This window comes from Podarcis liolepis (genome assembly GCF_965112155.1).
Source record: "Podarcis liolepis genome assembly, chromosome: 9".
Taxonomy (NCBI): Eukaryota; Metazoa; Chordata; class Lepidosauria; order Squamata; family Lacertidae; genus Podarcis; species Podarcis liolepis.
This window is the reverse complement of record NC_139564.1, coordinates 36994356-37014263: the sequence shown is the minus strand read 5'-3', so window position 1 is coordinate 37014263 and position 19908 is coordinate 36994356. Positions and strand designations below refer to the sequence as shown.

The 19908-nt window shown below is 43.0% G+C and overlaps 2 protein-coding genes across 2 annotated transcripts in view; one reads left to right on the top strand and one right to left on the bottom strand.

Moving 5' to 3' along the window:
• OTUD4 (OTU deubiquitinase 4) overlaps positions 1-19908 on the top strand; it is a 72102-nt gene that overhangs the window by 16260 nt on the left and 35934 nt on the right. The gene's annotated exons all lie outside the window — the stretch shown is intronic.
• On the bottom strand, positions 9696-10251 carry LOC310686215 (hemoglobin subunit alpha-1-like). The gene has a single exon (XM_083459407.1). It carries the CDS (start codon positions 10215-10217, stop codon positions 9789-9791), a length of 429 nt encoding a protein of 142 aa, XP_083315533.1. The 5' UTR covers positions 10218-10251; the 3' UTR covers positions 9696-9788.

Genomic DNA, 19908 nt, shown 5'->3' with positions numbered 1-19908 from the left:
CCATTAAATAGATTATAGCAGACTCCCATACCCTCCAACATTTCTCCAGTGAAAATAGGGACGTCCCATTCCATAACAATAATTTTACTATTTATACTCCACACTGCTGCTGATCTTAAAGTTACCATTTTGGGGGGAAAGGCAATTCAAAAGGAAGCTCCAGCATGAAACCTCTGCATTACAATATTTTAGGAAATTCAATTCTGTCACCTGTGGCTTGAATTAAGATTGCAGTTTTTATCCCATTACATGCACTAATCGGTTTATTGGTATCAAGATGTTTGCCTTATCAAGAAACTGCCTTGTTCATGGCCACTTATTCTGTTTTGACGTAATTGCCTCTGTGTTCTTTAATCACTACATTTCCCTCTGACCTTGGTCTTCTCCATTCTATTCCTCCTCCTGCCATGCTTATATATGTCTGCTAGTTTAGGATTATACTTCATGCCTGGGATGAAGTGGGCAGTCCTTCATAAAACCTTTATGCCATAATAAATGTGTTAGTCTTTTGAACATGGCTACTCATCTGAAACTGACTTCTAAGTGAAGATACTTATACTGTAGGCTATAATCGAGCATTACTTTGTAATCTTACCCTTTATCTTACCCTTTCCAGCCTCCCTACTCCCTCTATTATATAATAGTGATTAAATGTGGTGGAGAAAGGGTGCTATGTTACAAGAAAATGCAATAATTTTTTCATATGTTTTTCATTATGTTTATATATGTTCACGATAGAAGGGTTATAGTTCACTGGTCTAGCATTAAATTTGCACACAGAAGGCCGTAGGTTCAATCCGCAGCTTGAATGTTTTTGTTTGGTTGGAATGTGTCTTTGAGCTGTGATAATGTCTCCTGGTTGCCTGGATAGTGAATGGAAAGATCTGGGCACAGAAACCTTTGACTTTGGCATGGCTAGAATGTAGTCTGCTGTAAAAAAACAAACAAACAAAAAACGGGTAAAGGACCCCTCGACGGTTAAATCCAGTGAAAGGCAACTATGGGGTTATGGCACTCATCTCACTTTCAGGCCGAGGGAGCCGGTGTTTGTCCACAAGCAGCTTTCTGGGTCATGGCCAGCATGACTAAACTGCTTCGGGCACAACAGAACACCATGACGGAAACTAGAGCACACAGAAATGCCGTTTACCTTCCCGCCGCAGTGGTACCTATTTATCTACTTTCACTGGCGTGCTTTCAAATGCTAGGTTGGCAGGAGCTGGGATAGAGCAATGGGAGCTTATGCTGCTGCGAGGATTCAAACCGCTGACCTTCTGATTGGCAAGCCCAAGAGGCTCAGTGGTTTAGACCACAGTGCCACCTGTAGTGTCTCCCCGACTCTGCCCATCCCTGGCATATGTCCCTCAGAAGTCACCCATGAGGAAACCCTTGCTTCACATTGACTGGAAGTGGCTTTCCAGGCTTTCAGATAGGGGTCTTTCCCAGACCTACCTGGGGGAGTGACAGGAGTTGAATATGAGACCTTCTGCATGCAACACGACTGCCCTGCCACTGAACTATTCCTTTACAACTGAGCGCCTCTTTATGGTTATATGTCAGCCACACAACTGCAACACTCACATCTGAACCAATCTCAGAAACCCTACTGCTGAATCTCAAGTCTTCATCCACACCATAGATTTAAAGCACATGATTTCCTCCCCAAAAGCCTGGGAGACATAATTTGCCCTTCACAGAGCTGCTCTTCCCAGCACCCTTAACAACCTACAGTTCCCAAGATTCTTAGGGGAAGCAATCCACTTCAAAGGTGCTTTAAATGTATGGTGCAGATGAAGACATGAGATCTCCAGAAGTAGTATTTTTGAGATTGTTGGCCTCAAGATTTAAACTTGCTGTGCTAACAATTGACTCCCAAATTGAGTGTGACTTGTCAGCTCTATGCCCAAAATTACCCCTTAATGAAAGAATTGTTCAAGTCAAGAGGGACAAGCATGGAATAAGAGAAGGAAAACAACACAAGAGACCCCCAAACCTCTCACTCCCCCAAACCATCCTTGTTTTTCAGCTCCATTCGTGGTGGACAGGATCCATCAACAAATGTCATCATGGGGTACACGCTGGCTACATTAATCTGGCTTTGCTTGTGCAAGAGTTTACTTTTATAGCCCTTTCTGTGGCTGAGAGAAACCATCTGAGTTCAACGTTTCACAGATTTCTGGGAAGCTAGTAAGAAGTGTGGTGATGGGCCTTGCCAAGGAGGAGGCAAATGGCTTCAGAGAAGCATTTCAAGTCGCTTCAGAATCCTTTGCTGAATCTGATTAGTTTCAACGCCTGTGTGACTGACTCCACATCAAAACCAGAAAATATGTTTCTGCTCATCTTCAAGATTGCTGCTGCTAATTTGCAACATCTGCCTCAAAAGCAAAACAAACTGAAGAGTGGAGACACTGAGCCATGTGTCTGAAAAGCTAACACAGCCATTCAAATTAACAGAAGTAAACACCAGGGCTGCAGATGTGGCATCTGCTTGAACAGCAAGATGTTTCTCATAAATGGAGTGCAAAATGGTGGCTGTGCTGTCAACAGCACAAAAATGTTAGGGTTAATGCCTTTTTTTTTTAAAGTGTTTTTCAATGAGCATTGTTAAATATAGAATTACAAAGGGAAGGGCTGTAGCTCAGTGGTAGAACATCTGCTTTACATGCTGAAGGTCCATGGTTCAACCCCCCATTTCTCCATGAAGGGCTGGGAGAGACTTCTGCCTGAAACTGTGGAGAGCTGTGCCCATAAGTGTAGACCAGGGGTAGACAACATGATGCCCTGCAGATGTTGCTGGACTACTGCTTACATTGTCCTTGACAACTGGCCATGCTGGCTGGGACTGAGTTGTAGTCCAATGATATCTGGAGGGCAGCACAGCTATTCTTGGTGTAGCCGATACTGAACTGGATGGACCACTGGTCTGATCTGGCGGATACTTCCTATGTTTGTTTAGGAAAGACTAATGGAACACATATGGCCATGCATGTATTGTCCTAATTAAAGCAGCAATTCCCAACTGGATGCAGAGGTGGACCTCTTACCATGGGTTTACTATAACTTTACCACATTGCTGGGATTTCCATGCTGCTATGGAGGTATCAGAGTCCAAGGTCTGGACCACACACCTCTGAATCTGAGGCTATGACTTAGCTGTCAAGACTCTTGCTATCCTTAAAAAAAACCACACACGTGATAATAGGGGTCTGGAACCTCAGTCCCCATGCTTAGCAGGCAATATGAAGCCTTTGTATTTACCAGATTTAGTATTAATACTAGGAGGCGACTTACTCCTCCTGTGACTTCAGACCATTGTCTGAGATCAAAGTCATGTTGATTGCTCTCTTTCCCGATAATTCTGAGAAATCAACTCCTTCCAAATTCTTATCAATGTTGAATAGGGGACTCCCAGCAACTAAATCCTGAATTAGTATTCGATACCCTTGCTTGACAAGCTTACTACACTCCTCCTGTCTTTTAAGAGACCACCACTGCAGGGAAATGGTAACTTCCAGTTTTTTTTCTTTTAAACACAATAGAGATGGGAAATTAATTATTCCCCCTATTTTGTTAAAGATCAATATGGTTGGTTACATTTTCAGATGGAGAAGTAATATAATATTCCAAATCTCATTCTCTCTCTCTCTCTCTCTCTCTCTCTCTCACACACACACACACACACACACACACATACACATACACACACACACACACACACACACACACACACACACACACACACACACACTAAGGTGGGGTGTAGCATAAGGCAGGAACCAGAGCCTATTCCCATATAAGAGACTTTAAATAACCTTTACTATTACCCATCCACACAGCTGCCATGGAACCATCAAACTGGTGCAGGACCAATTTTGCTGCTGAAACTATAGCAAGGAAGATTTACAGAAGAGTAGAGTAGTCTCTGCATTTAATTTCACTCTGACCTCACTTTTTACAATCCCACCCAACCACGTCTATATATACCTACAACTCAGGATAGCACTTCATGCATCTGAGACTAGTCTACAGAAACTTATGCCATAATAAAATAGTTTAAATCTTTAAAGTGCCGCAAGATGCTTTGTTAGAGCTGGCCTTTATGATTGGCACAACAGAAGCAGTACAGTAGCCATAGGATATATTGTAGTTCTTCTTCTTCTTTGGCGATCACTCGTAGCCGAGTAAGATTGTCTTCCATAAACACGGTTTTAACAATGAGTACATTAGCAGTGACACATGTGTGAACTCACTCACCTTAATATTTTGCTTATTTATCACATCACCCTCTAGCCCTTCCGCCAAAGGGAGCAGAATATATGGGGTTATTTGGTGTCAACCCTGGAACAACCCTCTGAGGTAGATGAGGCTGAGAAAACATAGTCCTTTGCCTAAGGCCACCTAGTGAGCTTCATAATGTCGGCCCAACAATAAACTCACACTAAACTACTGGAATTATTATTATTTTAGTCTTTCCATGGCAACCACAGAAAATTAGCCTGTATTTTCTGGGAGCATGGAAATTCCATCCCTCAAGCATCCATTTCCTATTTGCCTTAGAAGAGGGGCTCTCAAATGTTCTATAGCCCCAGGGCCCTGCTGAGGCAGCTGTAAATTACAGAGGCCCACCAGTCACAAAATGGTGTTTCAGGGGCTGAGCCATTAACATGATGGTGGCAGGTGAAGGTAGAGTTTGGTATAATCAGCTGGCTATTACTGACTGATGTTTAATCCATGTCTGGAAATTGCTAAATTCTTTGCCACAACATTTTCCCCATGTTAAGTAAAGGCATTTCTTCTGGAGGCATTAGATATCAATTTGGTAAGGGATTATGAGACAATTGCATTGGCAACTCTGCATGCTGAACATCAGTAGAGGAAGCTTATCAAAGAAGGTTCATGTGCGATGGATGTATTGAATTCACAAGTGGTACATTCCTAATTCAGATTATCTATATCTTTGCTTGCGAAAATACTCCTAACATCAGTCATGGGCTTATCAGTCCATTGGCTATTTAAATTATGACAATTTTGAAATTTTCATACACCCACCTATACCACACAATTGGTGTCCATTTTTTGTGTGATGCACGTCTTCTTTTTGGGCATTGGCCAGCCTAGTCCAACAGGTAGCTGGAATATGTGAACTCAACCAGGGCCATCTTAAGCATATCTGGCGCCGTGGTGCAAATATCCTTCCTGCGCCCCAACCCCGGTTTCCCAGAGTTGTTGACCTTTTCCCAAGCCTCCGCGGGGATCACTCTCCTCCCATGGGGGCTTTTGAAGGAAGCTGCACGCCCGCCAGCCATATAGTTGGCAGAGCGCAGCTTCCATCCTAAGCCTCTGTGGCGATTGCTTTCCTCCCGCAGAAGCTTGGGAGGCAAGCTGCATGCCCACCAGCCATATGGTTGACGGGGCGCAGGTGGCAGGTGTGCAGGAGGGAAAGGAGCGGACGCCGGCAAAGCCACACAGCTCCCCCACTCGCTGGGGCGCCCATGAGAGGCTGGTGCCCTGGCACAACATGCCAGTAAACCCAATGGGAAAGACGGCTCTGAACTCAACTATTTGAAGTCAGAGATGGGGAACCTGTGTCCCTCCATATATTGTTGTTGGACTTCAACCCCCATCTGCCCTAACCAGCATGGCCAGTTATCCCCGATCTAAATTATTTCCATGAGGCTCTATCCATCCTTTGAGGACATCCAGATGGAAATTTTTAAGAAATGCTAAAAGATTATTGTAAAGGGAAGCGGGTGGTGCTGTGGTCTAAACCACAGAGCCTAGGACTTGCCGATCAGAAGGTCGGCGGTTCGCTCTCGTTGCTCGGTCCCTGCTCCTGCCAACCTAGCAGTTTGAAAGTACGTCAAAGGGAAGGTAAACGGCATTTCCGTGCACTGCTCTGGTTCTCCAGAAGCGGCTTAGTCATGCTGGCCACATGACCCGGAAGCTGTACGCCGGCTCCCTCGGCCAGTAAAGCGAGATGAGCACCGCAACCCCAGAGTTGGTCACGACTGGACCTAATGGTCAGGGGTCCTTTTACATTTACTTTAAAAGATTATTGCAGCAGAAATGTCTGCATCAATGAATTCTCTGTGCTATCTCCTAATGGTATACAAAATTTAGCTGGTCACATATGGCAAGAATATTGTCGCAGAGAAATGGGGGAGTGGGGAAATCAATAGATGACCCAGGAAAATGGGAAAGCGACTGGCATTTTTAGCATTTACTGGTAGCTTCCTAATGATGCAAATAGCATGATCAAATCATGCTTTGGGATTAGGAAGGAAGGTTGTTCTGAGATAGGAGGATGTTTTTACTAGCCTTATGACTCCTACAATTTTCACCCAGAAGGTTAAGATTTTCTACTCTGCCCTCAGAGAGTTACCAGAAGATAAAACAAGTGAAGGAAGTATTTGCACAAATTTTACAGATGCCCCAAAAAAGAAAACACAGCCAAAGGGAGACGTGAGTAGACTTCCATATTAACCAGCAACTAGACTTCTTTACTATTTATATTTTGGATTTAATCACCCAGAATATTATGACTAAACCAAATAAATATTAGTTGTTCATTTTAACAGAAATTAATAGGAAAGTGTTTATTATCACTTTGACATTGCGCTTTAAAAGTGGATACATTTTGGCATATTGCTAATGTTTCCCACTGAGAGTTCTGTTTCTGTATTAGTTGCTCTTTTTATACTCCATGAGGCGGGAAGGGGATTTCTACTTGTATTGCTATGAAAATCAGACAGGTGCAGGCCTATTTTACCAAACCAGCAGAGAACACTGCCTTCCCTGGACTTTTGGCAAGCTCATCCCATGTAGCGTTCAGCTGATGACGCACAGACTTCTTGCTCTGCAGCAGTGAAGAGGAGCCACAAGGTGAACTGTAATGAGCCATTGAGCATTTCCTTTCGTCCCTTCCTCTGTGTATACTCCAGATTTTGAGGAGCTCTTGGGAAAGGACCCCCCGACCCCTTTTCTTCAGTAAGTCTTACTTACACCACAAACACCAGCTGCTGCTTCTCTTCCTCACCATTGCTACCTGTGTTGCCTGCTGACCATTGGGATTGGTAGGATCAGGTGGAAAGCAGAGATATCAACATTGGGTAGAGCCAGGCTCATCATTCACATCATACATTTAAAGCACTGTGGTACCACTTTAAAACACGGATGCCACCTTAAACAGTCATGGCTTCTCCTCCCCCCTCCCAAAAATAATCTGGGAGCTGTAGTTTGTTAAGGGTGCTGAGAGTTGTCAGGAGACACTTCTTCTCCTCATAGTCAAATCAAATCAAAGAGTTACAATACTCAGAGGGGTTTAACCGTCAGTCTCTCTTCACAGGGAACTCTAGGATTTGGCCATGCCTGCTGGGGTTGATGAGAGCCCAGAGACATATGGAAGGCCACAGGTTCCCCATCCCTGATGTTGATGTCAATGGAGGATGGACACCTGGGATCAGGGCAGCAGGCTGCAGGCTGTAGGACAGGTCCTGCAGGCCATGTTCATCTGTTAGAAGGATTCTCAGTCATATCTGTTTGCAACCACTGGATCACAGCTATTCCACCTTAATCTGTCTTAACTGACACTATACATGAGTGTGATTTGCTATATGTACAGTCTTACTAAAGTTTTCAATTCTGGTACAGTAGAAAACATATTTATTTTCAGACCTTCACATATTTATAGCAGGATCAGAGGGCAGGTGTAGATAAGGTACTGTACACTACTTCAAAAATATCTCTCAGACAAGGAATAAACATACCTCAGGGCATAAGATGGAGGCTTGTATCTGAAAAAGAAGTCTTTGATGATCTGACAGAAGCTCTTTACAAAATAGAGACTTTTATATAGGCTAACTGAAAGAAACTGGGACGCGGGTGGCGCTGTGGGTAAAACCTCAGCGCCTAGGACTTGCCGATCGCATGGTCGGCGGTTTGAATCTGGGCGGTGGGGTGCGCTCCCGTCGTTCGGTCCCAGTGCCTGCGAACCTAGCAGTTCGAAAGCACCCCCGGGTGCAAGTAGATAAATAGGGACTGCTTACCAGTGGGAAGGTAAACGGCGTTCCGTGTGCTGTGCTGGCCACGTGACCCGGAAGTGTCTGCGGACAGCGCTGGCTCCCGGCCTATAGAGTGAGATGAGCGCACAACCCTAGAGTCTGTCAAGACTGGCCCATACGGGCAGGGGTACCTTTACCTTTACCTAACTGAAAGAAAGCGGGGAAAGCAACATTATTTCTGATCTTAATATTCATGCGGTCTGACTTGGGCTCACTGATATTCAAGAGGCAAATTAACTGCGTTAAGCTATGATATTTATGCAAAACTAGAAACAGTATGAAAATGCACTTGTGCAATGTACGTTGGAAAAGTTAATGCATTAACAAAAGTTCTCCCTTATCTCAGTATATGTGCAAGAACCTTGATTTTCCTTTTCTTAAATCAAAAAACCCAAATGATGTCAATATGGTAAGATGTGATGCATCTTTAAGGAAGCTAAACAGTAAACTTGGCAATTCAGTGAGTAACGGTGATGAGAGACATAATGGCTTGTTCCCACACAAGAATCACATCAGTAGGCTGAATTCATCATTGTGGGTTATGTTCCTGGAATGTGCAGAGAATTAATCAGCACACAAAACAGGGAAGAGAAACAATTTTGGCAGCTCTCAAAGAAAGAGGTGCCAGGCAGGGCTTGAAGAAAAGCAGTCAGCTGAAAAGAAGAAGAAAAAATAAAACAAGAAAAGCCCATTCAACGTGTTGAGACAAGTGCTCAAATGCCTCCTTTAGCAACTAGCAAGAATGTCGCCTAATTTGTAGGTCCCAGCAATTACTTGATTAAATTGTATTCAGGTGACAATGTGAAGACATTGCTCGCTTAAGGTGAAGCAGGAAGAAGAATGTTTCAGTGCATTTAATGAGAACGGGTCAGTTAAACTTCAAAGAGTGGCATCATTAGAAAAAGAGTTGAAGGGGGCAGGGAAAGTCTATGTTAGCAACAACGCTGTGTTAACGATGAACCTACATGTCATGGGACAGTCCTGTGATTGTGTAGTGCACAGAAAGGCTTCTGGGCTGTATTTGCAAAAGCAGTTTTGCCAAAACCTTGTGCCTGAAACCATCCTGAACACTAGGAGCTGGATACTAGAAGCAAGAAAGGATGCCATGCAAGGAGTTCAGCAGTTGGAAGCCAACTTCGTAGCTTAGCAACTAAAGCTGAAAGGGAGCTGGGAACTTCTCAAAAAAGTGGGTGAGAGGGGCAGAAGGGGCACGCAAGATGAAAAAACAAGTTTAGATGAAAAGGGGGAAGTCGGGAGCAAAAGCATTAGAAAAGGGTGTAAGGTGAAAATACAACTAGGCCGTGTGCCAAGGTCAGGGCCAAATTTAGGTTTGATGAGGCCCCAAGCTACAGAAGGTAATGGGTCCCTTTATATGTCCAGCTGTCCTTTGTCAACAACAAATTGTCGCTGTTTTTTGTGTTGAATATATGCTATATGGTAATTTGTGGACCTAATAGGTGTCTAAAGCCATTTGCACATAACAAAATATGTATTTTATCAAAGTAATTGTTGAACTGAAATACAATTAAGAAGTATAATAGTGAAATACAATTAAGAAGTATATTAATAGTGAAATAATTATTAAGCTCTAACTGTATGTAGGTTTTATTTTATTTGTGTTTATTTGTGGGGGGGTTTGAGAGTCAAGAGCAGGTTTATTGTGCTGTTTGGGGGTCACGGGGCATCGTCGAGGCGGCTCTTCTGAGGCGGGCTTGGGCTTTGTGGGGCCTAGTGGTACTTGGAGGTCAGCACGACGACACGGCAGCCCAGGAGCTTGTCCATGGAGACGAGGGTGCTGGCCTGGAGGAGCCCTGGGTGGTTGGCGGCGATGGCCACCAGGATACAGTGGCCCAGCAGTGCGAAGTTGATGGGGTCCACGTGCAGTTTCTGAGCGTGCAGGTCGCTGAGCTTGTCGAGGGTGCTGGCGATCTTGTCGATGTGCACCACGGCCTCGCTGATGGCCACTGCAAACTTCCTGCCGTGCGCCATGATGTCAGCGGAGCTGGGGCTCACGTCGATGTGCACGAAGTAGATCTTAGTGGTGGGGTGCGCCGCGAACATCCTGGTGATGGCCTTGGCGCCGCTGTCCTCAGCGTGGGACTGGATCACACTCCAAACGTGCTTCACGTGGCTCTTTTCGTCATTGGTCAACACCATCCTGGCAGCTCAAAGTCTCCGGTCATTTTATTTGTTTTATATCTTATGGAAATGTACATCCAGGTTTTTCCCCTTTAATTTTTTTGGGGGGCTCCAAGAGAGTGGGGCCCTAAGCTTTAGCTTATACATAAATCCAGCACTGGCCAAAGTCCAAAGCAGAGAGTGATTTAGTTGTCCTGTGGCTTGGGCTTACTGAATACTTTTGCCAGCATAAAGCAGGGGTGGGCAGCTATGGCATTGTAGACCATCTTGTGGAGGGCCATAGGGCCCCCATCCCAACTATCACATATATGGCCTTATCTTTATAATAAATAACGTGTGTTTCAAAATATCCAATACATTGGTATTCTGCAGCATTCTGAGCAGATTGGAGAATGTCATCTCTCAGAGTTTTGATCATCGGAGTCAACTGGCCTTGCTCCACAACTACAATGCATGCACACACACACGTTGAACCTCTGACCCTTTTTGAAATGCACAGAAGTCTGTAGCTCCTGGAACAGGCCAGTAATTTATGATGCATAAAAGTGCTGGAAGCTCATGCTTTAGTGTCATCAACAAGACGGTGCTCTTATCCCAGGCAAGCTTTCAAAAATTACATATATAATAATATTTTATCTTTTACTTTAATGCAAGCTTCAGTCTTGAGGCCATTCCATAAGAGCACATATTTAGCCAATGAACTTGGAAATGTTACTGCATCACTCATATATAAAATCTGGTTTATTAATGGATAGCTTTAAAGGAGGTGTGACTGGCATTTCCAGAATGTACATGAGGTAAATGCTGTGCTGTTTTTTTATGGAGTGTCCATCTGGAAGCTGAGAAAAACAACAACAACAAAAATATAAATTTCTCTCTGTCCTGAGTCTGAAATTGAAACGCAGCCTCTTGTGTCTGTCATGTGAGCTCTAGCTGAAGTGGGGGCAAAGGCATTCATCACATTTTAGATATTCAAACTAATAATAGTTCCAAGGCTGAGTTCCGGGCAAAGAATCCGTTCTGCCTAGAAAGTGTGGCTTTCTTACAGTGAAACGGACAAACAAAAAGCTGTGATCCCTCTGGTCTCTGTATCAAGAAATATATGCCTTGTTACCTTGGGTATACACACAATAATTTGGCCATTATAAAAGCAGTTGTTAGCTTCAGGCTGATCACACCCCATTAAATCCTTCAAATGTTCAGCAGTGTCCTGTGGCATACAGATGTGATTCCAATAATAGTAAGTGAGCTCATCCTTGGTGTAGAAGATTATTCATAAGGGAGAGAATGGTGTAACTGATATCATCATTACATCACCTTTTCCTGTGCCTTATTCTCACTGCAGCTGATAGGGAAAGCACACCTCAGTCCTAAGTTATGTCTTTTTCTGCTTTTGCAGAATATGCTAAACAGAATATGGTTTGAAAGGACGTTCTTCCCTCCATTAAATCTCAGAACTGATCATCAGTGAGAAAAACACATAGAGCAGTGGAAATGCTTTGCTTGTGTCCCTTTTCCTCCTTAAACATAGTTTATGTTCGTCAGCAACTGCTTAGTAATGATTTTCAGCCATTGAAATACTCTTGTGATCCAATCACATGACCAAGACTGGAAACACTCTTGCAAACCAGTATACTATAATCCCATGACCAAAAATGGTTTACTGAAGCCTATTTGAACAAAGAGATTTAAGTTTCTAGAAATCTTTCAGCATATACGACCCAGTCAAGGGAATGATGAAATCGACCATATCAGATTGCAAGCATCTTTTGCTCTCATTAATTCCACTTCTAAAACAAAACAAGAATGTTCTGAAATAGTTGGGTAAAGTTGACTTGTGCCTTTTATCGTATTTCAAGGACTACAAGAACACTATTCACATCTCATCTTTATACATATTAAAAGTACCTTAAGAAAAAAAACCTCTGGGCATTGCAGAGCATGTTTACTCATCATGTGCATATCATGTGCACAGTCTAATATCCATGACAAATGCACCAAAACATAAAGACATCTCTTGTAGAAATGTATGCTGTTCATGTTTCTGGAGGTTCGTTTGACTTTTTCCATTGTGCATCTTGAAGTGCTACTAACCTTAGGCAGCAGCTTGGACTCCAACTCAGAAGGGGACGAGGTCAGCCAGTTTGTGATCAGTGTTGTGACCAGTGGTGTAAGCTGCAGAAGTGTCAAACTTGGACCCTGATGATGACACTGAGTCAAACAGCCAGAACACGCAGCCCCCTCAAGCCAGGTCTCCTGGAGAAAGTACTCTCTGAGCCAAATTCCCCCAAGAAACCCAACCCTTCCATAGAAGGGCCTTGTGCTCTCTTATGCCTGCTCACACCAACACAGGCAACACACCAGACAGGCCTGAATAGAGTGGCTAGATAACTACAAAAAAGTCATTGTCTCTCATTAGGCTCATTCATGCACACTGTTCCATCTTGCTTTGCCAATTTCGTTACCAGTGGGAGTGGGTCATACCAACTCTGATTGGATCTTTTCACCTTTTCAACAGACTTTGTTTGCTTTACATAGGCTCTACAGGGTGATAGCTCTTGCATCTGTTGGGCCTTTTGGCTTGGCTTTGCAATAACATCATCCCCCATACCGCTGCCTATTTCAGCTGAGGATGCATTAAGCTGATGTGATGAAGAGCACTCTGCCCATGAAAGCTTAACCTGCAATAAACATGTTTGTCTTTAAGATGCCACAGAACTCTTTTCCTGCAACAAATTAACACTGGAATTTAGATCCCTTGCTATTCATTTCACACTTACCCCATGTTCTTTTTTTTAAAAAAAGTCTCTTCTTAAGAGCCTGCCATGGAACTGTCTCTAATTTCCTTTCAATTTTACAGTTTCCTTTTCTACATAAACTGGCTGGGCGTTGACCACATATTACAAATGCGAGCAAACACTGCAATAAAGCATTTCCCATTTTTTCCCCTGTTGTGTATCCTAACATCCTGTTTGCTAGTATCTGCAAGGAGAATTAACATCTTTATTGAGTTCACAAAACCCTTAGCATATACTATAGAATCTTGAAAGGATTTGGGGTATGATTTCTGGAGAACCAGTAAATTTTTGTAGGATCCTTTCTAAAGTTGTTAACATATTCCTGTCCTTGGTGCTTATGAATTCCATCATTGGGGGGGGGGGGGAGGAAGGAAAGAAGGAAGGAAGGAAGGAAGGAAGAGGCAAAAAGAGAGATATTTGCATGTCCACTTCTGGTTGGATTTTCCTTACCAGCTCCTATAGTCCTAATATGTGAATCTCTATGGCTTTATATCATGGCACTACATCCAAAGAGTCTGAATAACCTATGGGGATCAAAAAGGAACAAAGAATAGTTCGGGAGTCTGATGCAAAGCCAGCTTTTATGCAAGAGTCAGAAATGTGTCAACCTATGAAACATGAAACATTTGGATACCAACATGGTTCTTCCTCTTGAATAGGCCACCAGCGGGTGTCTGTGGCCTGTCAGTTGCCTCTCTTAAGCTTCTGTACGAAATGGTTTTAAGACACTCATTTACAAAGGCTGTTATTATGGTCTATGAAGTCACAGAGTCCAGTCTATAAATGTGAGCTGGCATCATAAGCTAAAGTATTTGTGTTAGAACAGAAATAGAGATTGAGAGGAAGTTTAGCTATAAAGGCTTTGTCCTGAAAAGGAATTGATAGAAAGCTACTTCCTGGCCCTTTTACAGTGCCAGCCCTGGTGTGAATGGGGAAAATATGACATTACACTATGCATGGGCATAGGAAGCTGCTTTATCAATGGGCTGAGTCAGGCCATTGGTCTCTATAATATTGCCTACTCTGACTGGCAGAAGCTCTCCAGGGATTCAGACAGGGGCCTCCCACAGCCCTACTGGAGATGCCAGGGACTCAGCCATGGAAAGTGGATGCTCTGTCACTGATTAGGCTATTTATCCTACAGTTAACTATTAATATTGCCTGAGCTCTGTCTGCTGTAATGCAAAGTATCCAGAAGCTTTGGTGTGACTTGGTTTTGAATGGGCAATCAAGGCCAATCAATCTTACAAAAGGCCTTTCCTGGAAATGGAAGCAGCTCGAACTAGTTTGTCAACTCTTGAGCAGATAGAAGGAAGGGGAACTCCCTAACTAAAGTGCTGCAAGAAGATATGGGATTAGACAGAATCTTGAGGTGTTGGTCTCATGTTGCATGGAGGCCAATAAATCTTCTTAAACTGGCTGCCTACACCTACAAGCTCAGCCATTACAAAAAGAACTATAATACCCCCAATAATTTCTCCTTCAAAAGGAGAAATTATATATTATTTCAGTACAATTATATATATATGTTGATTCAGAAGCAATCCCCATTGAGTCCCAGGTAAGAGTGTTTGCAGCCTAAACCTCATAGAGCTGTCCCTGGAAATGCGGCAATGTTGTTACTCTTTCTACCATTTTCAATATTAACATTTGGTAGCGTCTTGAAAAGAGTTCTCTCCTTGGCCCTATGGCAACCTCTATAGCAGGGATGGGGTACCTGTGGCCCAACACTCCTCATCTCTGACCATTAGCCATACTGACTGAGACCAGTGGGAGCTGGAAGCCAACAGCATTTGCAGGGCCACAAGTTTCTCTGCAACTTTTTGCTAGGGCCTTGATTGCGTCAAATTAGAGAAATGCATCCACCAACTGCCCTCAAATGCTGGACCATTTTATTCAACACACAGACTGGTTGTAACAAAGAGCTCATATAGAAGATCACCTTACCGTCTGTAGGTTCTTCCACCATGAGGTTGCTTGGTTGTTTGTATTACTACACTACACTACACTACACTACACTACACTACACTACACTACACTACACTACACTACAAACACATCTTCTGCCTCCTATGAGTTGTGAAACTAAGGATATTTACTAAGTAGTAAGCCTTCCTCATGTAGTTGTCTGTAGTCACACATTATTTGTGCAAAATAAGCATACCTCCTTCTGATGTTACAACTCACCCCTAATTTAACTATTTCAGAAGCTAATTTAGCAGGCTGACTTGGTTTAATTCCCTCCATGCAGTGTAGTGTGAGCATTGCCCAAGTCAAAAAATAGTGGAGACGGGTGTATCCCAGAAGCTCACACACCCTAAAGCAACTTGTTCTCCTGGGCAACCTGCTTTGCAGTTCCTCATCCTCAGGCAATCCTGAGGCTGTCTATGATGGCAAGCAGTGGCTCTTTTAGGCAAGGATCTTTCCCAATCCTACTAGGAGATATTGGGGATTGAACCTGGGACCTTCAGTACTAGTGCTACACAGAGTAGACCCATTAATGTTAAGGCGCATGACTAATTGTATCCATCAATTCCAATGACTCTTTGAGTAGGGCTTAGTTGAAGACCACTCTAAGTTTCTGGTCATTAAGTTATGATATGTGGGACAGTGGCTGGAATATTGGACTAGGACTTGGGAGCCCAGGGTTCAAACCCTCACTGGGTGATCTTGGGCCAGTCACTGTTGTTGTTGTTTAGTCGTGTCCGACTCTTTGTGACCCCATGGACCAGAGCATGCCACGCACTCCTGTCTTCCACTGCCTCTCGCAGTTTGGTCAAACTCATGCTGGTAGCTTCGAGAACACTATCCAACCATCTCGTTCTCTGTCGTGCCCTTTTCCTTGTGCCCTCCATCTTTCCCAACATCAGGGTCTTTTCCAGGGAGTCTTCTCTTCTCGTGAGGTGGCCAAAGTATTGGAGTCTCAGCTTCAGGATCTGTCCTTCTAGTGAGCACTCAGGGATGATTTCCTTAAGAATGGAGAGGTTTGATCTTCTTGCAGTCCATGGGACTCTCAAGAGTCTCCTCCAGCACCATAATTCAAAAGCATCAATTCTTCGGTGATCAGCCTTCTTTATGGTCCAGCTCTCACTTCCATACATCACTACTGGGAAACACAGGGTTGTTGTGAGGATAAAATGGGGAGAGGAGAAGTGCCATGTATCCCGCTTTGAGATCTGTGGAAGAGAGGTGGTCTGCAAACATAATAAATAAATACCTGGATGGCGGCGGCGGCAGCAGCAGCAGCAGCAGCAGCAGCAGCAGCAGCAGCAGCAGGCTGCTTTGTTCCCCCTGTTTTTGTATTTCCCTCTAGAATGCAGACAAGTTTCCCTTGCATATGCAGCCTGGATGTCTTGCCCTGTAAAAGTTACAGATAGGTAGCCGTGTTGGTCTGCCATAGTCAAAATAAAAAAATCAAAAAAAATAAAATAAAATAAAAAAAATAGTGTTTCAGTGTATCTGAAGAAGTGTGCTTGCACACGAAAGCTCATACCAAGAACTAACTTAGTTGGTCTTAAAGGTGCTACTGGAAGGATTTTTTTATTTTGCCCTGTAAAAGTAAGGTTTAAAACATTATAGTACACTACAATCTGGACCATATGGCCTGATTCAATGATGCATTGTGGATGGCTCCTACATCTGTAGCCGAGATAAACTTCAGGTCCCTTTGGTATCTATGAGCCCATGATTCCAATTAGAGAGCTGTTTGGATTAGAAGGTCACACTTCCCTTTTCCCTGCTGAAGATCCACACACTGTTTGACCTCTGTTAAGGCTGGTGCTGCTAGCTTCTTCCACTCTTTCACCTGATTAACAGTAATTAGCCACCTGCAACTGCATTGTCTTTTCCACAAACAGTTTAAACTCAGGGGAGAAAACACCCCAAATGCTTGTTTTGAAAATACCAGTCTGACTCCTGCAATTTTTGGCACTAACATAAAATTCTCCTTTCTCGGTTGTAAGTATGACTACAAAGCTACATGGATGAAAGAGGAAAGAAGGTAGTAAGGATCCTGCTTTGTTTTTCTTTGACAGTCTGCTTAATTTCTCTCCTTTTCTGCAGTTTGCTTGCATGCTCTAGGCTGCATTTAGCAACTGTTACTATTCCTTAATGGGAACTGTAATTAATCTTAGTTCCCAGACATTTTGGTAGGTAAAACACTTTGTGACATAACTATTCTTTTTTATAGATGGAAGACGCTGAACTATGAAGATAGTAGGTTGCTGAAAGCTATCCTCTTTGATGGCTTTTGGAAGCTTTGAACCATTTATCTGCTATGTTCAAGATGAGGACAGTGCTGTGTTGCCACTAGGCCACAAGTGATCTGATGCGGCTGGAGCTGTTCACTATTAGTCACTATATCAAACTAGTGTCCCTTCCCCCAACGGAATTATCTTGTGATCTGCATTAAAAAAGAAAGAAAGAACAAACCTCCATCTAGTTTAGTGGTGCCTAAATTAACATCACTATACAGATAAAAGTCACGGAGGCCTGCTTCCATATGCAGATCTCCCTGGCTATTCAATAAAAAATAAGTAATGAAGCAAACATTTATTGATGACATGACTTTCTTTCTTCAATAAAGTCCTGTGAAACCTACCCTGGACATAGGAAATAATTTTGTTTCTAGTAGAGATATTGCATTGTGCACTTAAGTCCACAAGAACTTGTGCTGTAATAAGAGTGACTTTTTTGTTGTTATTAAACATTCAAAGTCTTTAAAACTCAGTGTTCTTAACTACTCATCCCCTCCTCCAAATAATAATCTTCAAATAATTCTTTGTCTAATAGTACCAAGACAGAAACCATTCTAACTTTTTTATTTGGTAATTTATTTGGCAGAGCTTTCCAAACTTTTCATGTTGGTGACACACTTTTTAGACATGCATCATTTCGTGACACAGTAATTCATCTTTACTAGCAAATCGGAGGTTAAACTAACCCCTTTCCAGCTTTGGGAGGAGCGCAGGGAACGTTTGTGTGACACACGACACACTGTAGTTGACACACTGACGTGTCGTGACACACAGTTTTGAAAGCTCTGGGATAAGGGCTCCCCTAATCTAAATGAATTACAGGAATTAAATCTCAGTTTAATTTCCATAGGATAGGCACAATCCAGAGAAAGGTTTGCACATAAACCAATATTAACTGTCTCCGCTCTGACCCTAGTAAGTTTAGAGTATGGTGGACAGAGAAAAAGCCATCTTGCAGTGAGTGTTTTGCTCTGGGCTGCTCTGATATTTCAGGCAACTAACCATTATTTCAGCAGGGGTGGGGAAGCTGTGGCTTTCCAGATGCACTACTACTCGTAGCATCCCTGACTATTGCCCTTGCTGGCCAAGACTGATAGGAATTGGAGTCCAACAATAACTGGAGGGCCACAGATTCCCCAAACACTGTATTTCAAAGTCAATGGGCTCCTGATGTTCAAAAATATTTAGACCAAAGTTGAAGAAAGACACCCTCTCTGTTAGTAGACAATTTGCAGTAGGCTATATGATGTCAGAACAATGAAAATAGTCTGTGGGAAGGCAAATTTAGCATAACTTAGAGATTTTTTCCCCAAGCACCCTTTGCATGTGCTTTAATTATATATCCAAAAGCTAGGAATATTAACTGGCCAGATGAACAGTTGATGAAAGGCAGTGCAGTAGCAAAGCCAACAGGGATGTGGCAAAAACCTGGCGGCGCAAGCCCATGCATGTTTGCTCAGAAGTAAGCCCAACAGAGTTCAGTGGGGGTTGCTAGCAGGTAAGTGTACACACTTTGTAGCATAGGATGGATTACAGATTGCAATCCTATACACCAGGAATGTGGAACCTGTAACCTTTCACCTGTTGTTGGACTCCAACTCCCATTAGCTTCAGGCAACATGGCCAATAGACAGGGATGATGGGAGTTGTAGTCTGGCCACAGGTTCCCTGTCCCTGCTATACACACTTATCTGGAAGAAAGCCCCACTAAACTCAGTTGAGTTTAACTCTGGGGAAACATACACAAGCTTGTCTGTTAAGAGCAGCAATACACTGGCCATCTCATTCAGACACCATTCTGTTCTCCAGTTCGTAAACTGGCATTAGGAATTAGGAGGCAAGGGACTTCTACAATGGTTTAGGGCAGTGGTTCCTAAAACAGACCACTTGCAGGAGTCATTGCCAACTGAATCATCTCTATTTGCTTACAAAATATCATTAGAAAGAAGCAGAGTTGATTGAATGGAACAAATGTCAAAACAGTTGTTTTAAAATGGCAAGCCTCTAAAAAACTTGTCATATGTAGAAAAGCAGAATAGCTATCATGTGCCATTTGGGGGATGGAAGCAAAATGCCAGACAAATAAGCAAATGCCACACCTATGCCTTCTTACTAAGTTTAGATTTGACTGCCGAAATAAAAGCCTAACACTATTCCTTTGGTTAAGAGATCAGCACCTGCCTAGGTGGTCAGCTTGATTGCTTGGTAAATAAGAGTATATAGTTTTTAAGTTCAAAGAAACTAGCACTGTCAATATTACATATTGTTCCAAAACCTTGCAATTTGATCATTAGAATTTTTGACATAATTTTTCATAGGGCCCTATTTCTGGAATCTCATGGACCTTTTGACGAAATATTTTGTGAGGTTGAAGGGAAGTCTTGTAATCTGTACAGTCTTGAAACAATCCAAAATCGCAAACTGACCTTACCAAGGTCTTAGCCAAGGAAGAAGCTCATGATTACACTGAGCTACTGATAAAACAAGAATGAGCCACGAGATTAGCAATTAACCTGTTCATTCTCACGCTACTTAGCATACTGCCATCTAATGCTTATTTAAGTGTAGAGCTCCTTTGCTTCGTAGACACCATTCTGCAAGCCATATACATTACCCCCAACTCCTCCCGCCAGCTGCTCAAACCTGTCAGGACCC